Source organism: Ascidiella aspersa, chromosome 5, assembly GCF_963924565.1.
Source record: "Ascidiella aspersa chromosome 5, kaAscAspe10.2, whole genome shotgun sequence".
Taxonomy (NCBI): domain Eukaryota; kingdom Metazoa; phylum Chordata; class Ascidiacea; order Phlebobranchia; family Ascidiidae; genus Ascidiella; species Ascidiella aspersa.
The window spans coordinates 31,053,320-31,063,454 of NC_139451.1; the positions used below are offsets into that span (position 1 = coordinate 31,053,320).

Below are 10,135 nucleotides of genomic sequence, written 5' to 3' on the forward strand. Positions count from 1 at the left end.
TGAACGTTTTGTAAGCGACTAAAACATAAGGAATTAACACAAATAAGTTTAAATTTAATTAATATGAGCCATGTCTTTACGCAGGTTTTTCAAATACTGGAGAAATCTGGTTCACAACCAATCTCAATAAATCTTACCTTGTGAACTACCGCAGTTGGTGACCCAACCAAATTAAACGGCGACCCAATTTTAGATCGTGACCCATCAACTCTTTGTATTGTTTAAACAACAAATAAATTTCTGCAATTCCCGTAAACAACAGTCCAAAAAAAAGTAGGTAGCTAACTTTGTTGGTTGATTTTTATTATTGCTGATTTCTTTCTCTAATGAACCAGAACATTTCGTTTCCACACAACATCATTTTACCACAAAACAACAATAAACTAAATTTTCAGTCATCTGGTCATATTAAACCAAACCAATAATACTATATTACCGGTACCTTGATTCCAAATATAATAACATTGCCTAAACACAAACATCAAATGTTAGTAATAATTTTGCACAAGATACTTTCCTTAAGAATCGCCCGAGCGTGTCGAACACAATGTTTTTGACATACTACGTTAATTTGTCTGTGATCTTATATTATTATTGCCATTAAATAAACTTTTTAACTTTGTGTATTTGTAGTTTTGTAAATATTTCTTAACCCGTTTGGACTCTTAAGAACCCCCGACATCTGTTTATGGCTTCTGACGATGTCAAGTTACATTCCCTCGATTTCTGACTTCAATTTGTTGCAACTAATCGGTAAGATGTAGATTTAAAAGCATTTAATGTTTTGATTTGTGTCTATATAGTAGCAATTCTCGTTGTTTCTTCTAATATTCTCACCTTTAGCAGCATATGTTAAAAAAAACTATAAAATCTGTCATACGTTACATTTTTGGGCGCTGGTCTAGAATCCTACCACAACGCGCATTATTTGGGTTAGGTTGCGGGTTAGCGTTTGGGTAAAGGTGGGTCAAGTATTATTATTAAATAAAGAATATAATAATACTTGACCCACCCACACCCAAACGCTAACCCGCAACCTAACTCAAATTTTGTGCGTTGATTTTAGAACTGTGGTAGGATTCTAGACCAGTGCCCATTTTTGTGCGGTTTATTGATTTTTAATTATAGAGTGCATTAATTGGCAACCAAATGTATTGCTGTTGTTTAAAGTAACATTTTACCGCGCCTGTCTAGAATCCTACCACAACGCACATTATTTGGGTTAGGGTGGGTGAAGTATTATAATTAAATAAAGATACGCTAACTCGCACCCTGAACCAAATATTGTGCGTTGATTTAATAGCTGTGGTAGGATTCTAGACCAGCGCCCATTTTACAAACATGTTAAAAAAGCGTAATATAATTGGGAAGTTACTTATTCCAAATTGTCAAGTCTAAAAAAATATCTAAAGTTTCCAATCTGGTCTAAAGATAAAAAATACTCTTAAAGACATTACTACTTGAAAATGTTTTATATTTACATTTACCTAATGGCTTGCAGGAAAAAGCTCATTTTCGCCAACCGCAATTTACCTTGCAAAGCATCAAAAGTCTGAAAAGTTAAAAGCTATTCGCGCAACAAATCTTGAATCATGCTCTAGTCTGTGCTTCACTTTTATTCAGGTATCATTTGCCTTTTTAATAATATGTTTCTGTCTTTTAGTCTATTTGTTACACAAGCAAGCCAATTTTTTTAAATATCTTAGTGCACACATAGTGTGTTAAATTAAACAAATACATTTAAAGAAAATTTACCAAGTTTGAATTTGTGATTGCTTTGTTGAATGATTTCATACATTAATTACACACCTGAATATTTAAGATCTATCCAAACATTCCATAAAATAGAGTTTGAACAGTGAAGTCTCAAAATCTATTACACCATCTGATAACTTTGCTTCTAAGTCAACTTTTTGTTTATGTTCAGGATTTAAGGCCCGTTTACAGTACAGCTGCACTGAGCTGCGCTGGGCGTAATTTGCATTTAAATTCTATTGTGGCGAGCGTATCACGCTTTGCTAAACTCAAGCCCCGTGCAGCAGCTGCAGCTAGCTTAAAGTTACGCTTTGCTAAACTCAAGCCCCGTGCAGCAGCTGCAGCTAGCTTAAAGTTACGCTTTGCTAAACTCAAGCCCCGTGCAGCTGAAAAAAAAAACGCTTTGGAGCGATTTCCACGCTTTGCTAAACTCAAGCCCAGTGCAACTATAGAAAAACATTACGTTTTGCGATTTTTACGCCCAGCGCAGCTCACTGCAGCTGTAGTGAAAACAATTTCACGCCCAGTGCAGCTCAGCTCCGCTCAGTGCAGCTGTAGTGTAAACGGGCCTTTAATCCTACGATATTTTTAAACTGCCAACCCAGAAATTACTAGTAAAATCCTGTTGTTTAGAATTTTGTTTGGTGACATACATTTTTTGAGAGGCATATATATTACCTTGGCAATCTATTAAATATTTATTTTTGGGTCTATAAATTTAAACATTTTTCTTAGCATGAATTGTTGGTATCTCAAAACTTCAAGCATCCTAACATCCAAATCCATGAAAGTGTTTTCGTCAATGCAAGAACTTTGTATGTTGTTACCAAAATGATGTCTTTTGGTAAGTTGCTTGTGTTTAAAATAGCAGTAAGTTCAACTAGGCATATTTACTATGATTGTGCTATGCCAGCTCAAAAATAGTTTTTTTTTATATAATAAAAAACAACATTGAAAACTTGTAAAAAATATAGTTTTTAGTTGAAATTAAGAGGATGTCCAAGCGAATTGGTGTAATTGCTTTGTTGGCCCAAATATCTATGAAAGCCAAAATCTCTAGATGAAAAAAGAAACTAATTATAATTAAAAAATACTTGCAAAATTAATTTAAGATAGACGTTTCAATTAACTTCTTTACCATTTTGAGTTAGAATAAATGAAGTTAGGTCCACATCTACATCTTCCTGAAATTAAATGGAACATAGATCCTTAATGAAACTGATATATTAACTGTGTTTTTTAAATAAAAGGTTCATGTTTGGATCTTATCGAGGCTCAATTCAAATACGGTCTCAAGGAGATTGTAATTTCCTACATCTTAAGAGAGATTTTGAAAGCTTTGGAATACATTCATCAACTTGGCTTCATCCACAGGTTAGTTTGTGCTAGTTATTTAAAAGGTAACTTACCTTTTAGTTTATAGAAAAAAATGTTATTACCTTATAAATGTTTGCTGTGCGAAAAATAACGCTGGCTTGTTATCACCAAACTCTGCCAAAAGTTTTAATTTAGAAAAAACAAGCTTTCTTCTACTCTGTAAGTTCAACAAACAGTACACTTTTCCTTGTCTGCTACTGAATGCATTTGTTAAAGTTATATACAGCGCAGTGCAGTCAGTCTTGACAAGTTAATCTCAAAAAGGGTGTTACAACTAAATGTTCCATTCTGACCCCTACAATTTGGAAACCTCGAAGTAATCACACTATTTACACAATTAATGCGAGTCATGTATAGTTTTATTACAAAATAGTGCCTTTATATTCAAATTTAGTAAAATATGCTAAATGTGTTGGTTTCGCTCACCATATTTTTTTTCTTCTGGCCTAACAAACCATGAACACTGTACTAGTATTTATTTATTTAGAAAGCCAGTGAAAAAGTAATTTGATAAGGCTTCACTGCATTTTCTCACAATAGTTTAAGCCATATTTTGGATAGGGATGCAATACGTTCTAGAAACCCAAAAGTTGTAGCACTTTGTGACACTCTCATATATCCCTCTTCAGTTAATTATATGTGGTGTTTATTTTTGTGTAGGAATGTTAAAGCCGGCCATATTCTTGTGTCTGACGATGGCAGCGTTAAATTGGCCGGACATAGAAACAGCATCACATTTCTTGACAAAAACTATCGCCCGAGGAAGGTTTTTGATTATCCCAAACACGATGTAATGCTACTGCCATGGTTAAGCCCAGAAATATTAAAACAGGTAATCCTTAGGTACTAAGTTGGTGTCATCAGTGTTGTATATATTCAATATGTTATCTTTGCAATTTTTTTTTTTAAATAAGAAAAAAAACATGGTTCGTGAAATGTTTGGTGTATTATTCAGGACACTTGATGAATGACCTAGTATACAATTATATATCAAATGTAAATGTTGTGGTTTGTTTTGGCATACATTTGCTAAATTTGAAGCATGATGTTTGGAGGTTGTAGTAAGACATAATAAGGCAATTAAAGCCCATACAGATGTTAAAAATGAATAAAGAGTTTTTTCGAAACTTCCAAAATAATACCTATTTCTGTATATGCTTGGATATTCTAACTGTTTTCTAATTAATTTATAAAATAACACTAAATTGACTACGTCAGAATAAAAATCGGAACATTAACCTAACAATGAGTCTTATCTTTTCAGAACATGGCGGGGTATTGCTCGCAATCTGACATCTACAGCATCGGCATAACAGCTTGTGAACTCGCAAATGGACATGCTCCTTTCACTGACATGCCCGCCACCAAGGTAACTTTGCCTTTGACTTTCCACTAATAATATTGCCAAAACATAAAAAAGATAAATAGGGAGAGCCGTGTTTATATTGTTAAACTAATACTGGGGTTATCTAACTGTGTGTCGTTCGCATTTTTTTTTTGCTATTTTACAGCATTTTCTTCATAATTTACATAAATCAAAATTGCTGATTACATTTTAAACTAAACGTCCATTTATTTAAATAGGGAATTTCTGTTCAAGCATTTTTAGTTTCTATGTGGAACAATACCTTCGTTGGAATTTTATTATGTCTTCTCTGTTATGTTATAACAAATTAGTTTCAGTGTTTTAAATAATTGTTAATACTTTTAAAAGTTTATTTAAGCGTAGATTTTCTAACAAAATAAATTAATTCCGTTTTGTATCTATCATATATGGATTATGATTTTCTTCAACAAACAAAGTAATATTTCAGCTTTCGTGTACGAATTTTGGTAAAAGTTAGTAAAATACCTGTTGCTTATTGCGTCGCAAGTCCCACAAACTTTTATAAGGTATCGCAAGAAAATATGTTTGAGAACCACCTAACTACTAGAAGCTAAACTGATGGTTTATCGTAGCAAAAAGCAAGTACAGGCAATTTGAAGCTAATATGTGGCTATGTATTAGCAGGGTTTGTTGAACAAATGACCGTTTCTAAATTGCCTATATGTTGGTGTAGTGCAGTGGTTCTTAACCTTTGACAACGTGTCGAACCCACATGTTATTCTGCAAGCTTTCGTCCAACCCCAAATTTTCGCTCAGTATTTCTTTCTTCCCCTTATGTTTGCCAGCAAATTGGCCGGATTCAGGATTTTTGTTTCGGGGGAACATAAAAGTTGTCATGGATGACTCAAACATGACGTCATAAAACATTTAATCTTAAAACACCTGTTGTTCTGTAGCCAACCCGTGCGCTAATATGCAAGTGAAACTGGGCATAATCAAATTATGAACTTGCATTTATATATAGGTTGAATTGGCCGAATTTTCAATTTAAAAGGTTACATGACACCTTGGCACAAAAAATAGATTCGAATTTAGCTTGAAATAACAGCATTTCTGTTTCAGAGGACGTTCTCGTCGAACCCTTGAAACAGCTTCGCCGAACCTCAAGGGTTTGATCGAACCCTGGTTAAGAACCACTGGTGTAGTGGCAGTTTAGCCCGATAAACTTATAAAATTATATATTTGGTAACAACCAATGTAAGAATTGGTCCAAATCCCTTCAGTGGCATCTTGATATTATATAAAGACGCTAATAATAAAGATAAAATCCCACATTTATTGTGGTGTTAGGTTAACGGATTGCCCAGCTAATGGACATACAAGATGAACTATTATTAGCAACGTTGCCTAAATTTCAGCAACCCTCTAAAAAAAACAAAAGTCGGGCGTCTATAGTTCTGGTAATTACGTAGTGTTTTCGAGGTACTTTTAAATGTAATACTTTTTTATTTTTTTGTCAGATGTTGTACGAGAAGTTGAACGGAACTGTTCCATGTTTACTTGATGAAACCACCGTTCCAGCACCTGAAGGTAGGCCTGCGCTTAACCAGAGACTGCGGAGTCCGTTAACACCGGCCAAAAAAATAAACTGAGTCCGACTTCTGAGACCCGGCTCTACAACCCGTTAACGACGACCCCTGTCCGACTCCGATAAAAAACGAACTAAGTTATATTACAATATAATATCCCACTACTTATTTAGTGGAGTTGCAAAATAAATAACCCAAAAAATTCCATTCAGATGGAATTGACAAAAACGAGCATCAGATCGCATCAAGGTCGCGCAAGTTCTCAGATGCTTTTCACAAGGTTTGTTTGTTTCACATTTTTGACATTTATTTTTTTAGCGAATAGCTTGAAACCTTTTTTCCTTTGTCAAGCGAGTCAATATGCATAATAAACATTGCCCCATCTACATTAGGGTGTATCTTTATTGAATCCAAAACCATCGGCGGCAGGTTTTAGCCAGTCGATCACTGCTCCGCTGACGCGTATATTAACAAGTAAAACTCATAGTTCAAAACATGAGTAAAAACAGGATCAGACGTTTTGTTCTTTTATTGGTTTGTTATTGGCTGCGCCCTGATTTTATTTATTTATTTATTATATGTACTCTTACAGGAACTGATGATGCCACTTGGCGAAATATATTTTCCTTCTAAACAAAACGTCTGATCCTGTTTTTACTCATGTTTTTAACTATGAGTTTTTTTATCTATGTTTGGACGTTTTTTTATAAATGATAAAATTCTTCTTGTTACTTAATCATTTCAAATGTCAGTTGGGTTTGTGTGGGTTTAGGACTTAAGGTTATAACGTTGCCACAAACATCTGATTTTGTCACAAATGTATTCCCGAATTCTTTTCATTACTATTCAGTTTTTTTGTTTTTTTTTTAATGTGATATCAGTCGATTTATTATTAAAATATATCAAAAATACTCAAATTTTAGTTCGTGTTCGCCTGCTTACATCTTGACCCAGCATCGCGCCCCACCACTACCCAGGCCTTAGGGGACCCCTTCTTCGCCCAGATACCGGCCCCTGGGGGTGAATTCGACCTCAAGCCGCACCTGCTCCCCCTAGTACCAATGACGTCATTAGTGACGCAAGACAAAGGTGAGAAAGCGATTTGATTGGTTGAGCGCAGATAACACGATGCAGTTTGATTGACTAACTTAACTCAGGTGGAACGTAATACGAATTTGATTTAATGCTCGCATTTAAGGCGAGTTTTATGTATGTAAGTACTTGGAACAAGTTGAACTCCCAAACACACGGTTGTCTCACACTTTAAACAATTCCAAGACTTTTCGGGTCTAAAATTAAGTTTTTTTTTATTAGAATTCAAAATGAAAATAGTATAAAACGATATCCTAATAATTGTTTGGTGTGTTTCTGCAAGAAATTTGTTATTTTGCGTGTTTCGACGCATTTTCAACTAAACATTTTTTTTTGGAATTAAAAAAATTATTTATATAGCATATCTAATGAAACATGAACACACATATGTGTGTTTACAACTGAAATCTAGCCCTTATGAAGCTGCTTTTTGACCAACGATTACGGCTTACGTATCATTAGATGCCGAAAGCGATTGCAGACTCACCGAATCTGTCGATCAATGATGTAAGCAGGGCAGGCTAGAAAAACAACAACCAGACTAGTTGTTTTTTTAGTCTGCCCTGCTTGCATCATTGATCGACAGATTCGGTGAAGAGTCTGCAATGGCTTCCGGTGCTTAGCGGCAATTACAAAATAAACAGTTTAGCTCTAAATATTTTTTATTTTTCGTTAAATAGGTTAGATTTCTCTCCCAAGCAAAAATGTATTGATCACCTAAAACACTTTTGTATGTAAGGATTTCCCCGTAGACTATAAATACCAAAAAAAGCATATTACTTGCTTGCTATTCTACAGAAAAAAGTTATTTTTAATCACAAAATGATCTTTTTTTTTAATTCTGAAAACTGATTAACCCTTTGTGCCCGTGTGTGTTTTTTAACAGTCTTTAAATATCCTCTGAATTTTTGTTCAATCTGTGTATTATCCAGTATCCTCTAAATTTTTGTCGCAGTTTTTTTTTTGGTGCCGCCACTTGCGCGTCGGCAGAAAAGTCAACATTTTCGCCTTTTCGGTTATGGTGTAGGACAGGTAATAGGTTAAAGTGTCAGTATAAATAATAATTTTAATATTTTACTGGCCAAAAAAACCCGGTCTTAATTAGAAAAAAAATGCCAGGACACAAACCCCACAGTTATCCGGTTAAAGACCACCGTCATGAAATTATCATTTTTGTCGCAGATTCAATCAACGCTGTAAGTGATTTACAACATGAGGTCATGACCCCGAAAGAAATCTCGTGGGATTTTCCCGAAGAAGAAAACTGACCTGCTTCTCAGTCACGATAAAACCTTTATAATATTGCCGCACGGTGGCGCTGTGAAGCCATAAAATGCTTACGTCATGCCTAAATGCTTGGCATAACTCAGAAAATCTTAATAACAAAAAATCAATTTTTTTTTCTTTGAAAAGTATTTAAATTGACTTATATTTTATTTTGTTTGAATTTTTTTAATCACATCAGTTCACACTAAAAAATGAACTTGTAACAGCATTGTCCTTTCCTAGTTTCAATGAATTATTTTTCGGGGCATGTCTTGTTTTTCCTCGTATTCTTTTTTGGTTTGCCATGGCATGTTTTACACCGATTTTTGTCCGAAGCAAAAAAAAATGAAAAAATGAACTTGTCCCAAACAGCATTGTCCTTTTCTAGTTTCAATGAATTTCTACTGTGTCGCCCCATTTGTGGCTGTTTTTGTAATATTACCGTAATATTATTAATTTGGGCTTGTTAGGAAATTGAAGTCTCGAATATCAAAATGACGGAAAGCAATAATTTTTTTGGCACGCGATTTTGGTAAAAGAATCTATAATTGATTTTTCGTGATTTCTTGAAACTAATTGTCTGAGCTCGGTAAAAACGTAAAGTTTAAAACTCTTTTCTAGCGACCTCGTAAAGGACACTTTTGTCAAAAAATTCAAAAGATGGATAGATACTTTTATTGTTTGGGAAATGAATTCCCAACAACTATAGTCATAGAGATTGAATTTAGGTTCTATGAATTTATCTCTTCAGATTAATGCGCGGTTACTCTGCTGTTTGTTTGTGCTTAATGAAAAAAAAAACTTTTTATTCAATTTCTGTGTTTTTTCTCTGTTTGCAGTTAATAAATGGTCGCTAAAATTTACGCCTGTGATTTAAATCGAATCGTTTCCCCGATTCTGCGTTTATCAGCTTTTTGCGCTTTAATTTCTTCATCTAGAAGTTCAATTGTAAACTAACAGCTGCCGTTGATTTGTATTCACTCGTGCTTATGCCTGAACCTGTGCTGTGCCGTGTTTTTTGTGTTTTGCTGTCGATTTGGAGTTTCCGATAATATCGGATCGCAGCCGATACCCTTTGCCAGTGGTTCTTAACCTAGGTTCGACCGAAGCAGCTGTTTCAAGGGTTCGGCCTTCTCTAAAACAAGAACGTTCTCTAAAACATAAATGCTGTTATTTCAAGCTAAATTCGAATTTCATGTGCCAAGATGCCATGTAACGTTATAAATTGAAAGTTTGGCCAATTTAACCTATATAAATGCAAGTTTATAATTTGAATATGCCTAGTTTCAGCTGCTCGGAGGAAGAAACGAATACTGAGCGAAAATTTGGGGTTCGACCGGTTACCAAAGGTTAAGAACCACTGCTCTATGCCAAGTGTTAGCATCTTTATCGCCCGATACCAGCGTGGCCAAATTATTACAAAAAATTAAGCCATGGTTTGTAATCTAGCGATTTATGTCTTGAAAGTTGAAAAGTTAGGAATTAATATAGGTTAACAACACGAAGCAACTAAACTTGTTAACTCCAAAGCTAATTTTGGCCTAATTACCTGAAAATTGATGCCTTCAACGTTTTGTTTCATCTGCTTTGCTGGTTAAAGCATATTGATGACGTCATTTGATATTGGTCGAATTGCGATACTTTTGTTTAAAATATCGAGTAACAAGTATCGGACATCCCAACTGCCGATTTACAGCAAGAATTTTCGTTTTTTTTTGTACATATGCGG

The 10,135-nt window shown here is 34.6% G+C and overlaps 1 protein-coding gene across 1 annotated transcript; it reads left to right on the plus strand.

Moving 5' to 3' along the window:
• The first annotated feature begins 575 nt into the window (after nucleotides 1-575).
• On the plus strand, nucleotides 576-8,896 carry LOC146146322 (STE20-related kinase adapter protein alpha-like). The gene is made up of 10 exons (XM_083389739.1): nucleotides 576-753; nucleotides 1,502-1,623; nucleotides 2,491-2,599; nucleotides 3,006-3,129; nucleotides 3,793-3,964; nucleotides 4,397-4,501; nucleotides 5,980-6,049; nucleotides 6,261-6,328; nucleotides 6,972-7,137; nucleotides 8,323-8,896. The coding sequence occupies exons 1-10, from the start codon at nucleotides 702-704 to the stop codon at nucleotides 8,406-8,408; spliced, it is 1,074 nt and encodes a 357-aa protein (XP_083245865.1). The 5' UTR covers nucleotides 576-701; the 3' UTR covers nucleotides 8,409-8,896.
• The last annotated feature ends 1,239 nt before the right edge of the window (nucleotides 8,897-10,135 follow it).

What these genes read in the sequence shown, in the direction of transcription:
- LOC146146322 (XM_083389739.1), top strand. Translation starts at nt 702, where the DNA reads ATGTCAAGTTACATTCCCTCGATTTCTGACTTCAATTTGTTGCAACTA. An exon ending in CAACTTGGCTTCATCCACAG is followed by an intron (nt 3,130 to 3,792) that starts GTTAGTTTGTGC and finishes ATTTTTGTGTAG; the next exon opens with GAATGTTAAAGCCGGCCATA. An exon ending in ATTAGTGACGCAAGACAAAG is followed by an intron (nt 7,138 to 8,322) that starts GTGAGAAAGCGA and finishes TTTTTGTCGCAG; the next exon opens with ATTCAATCAACGCTGTAAGT.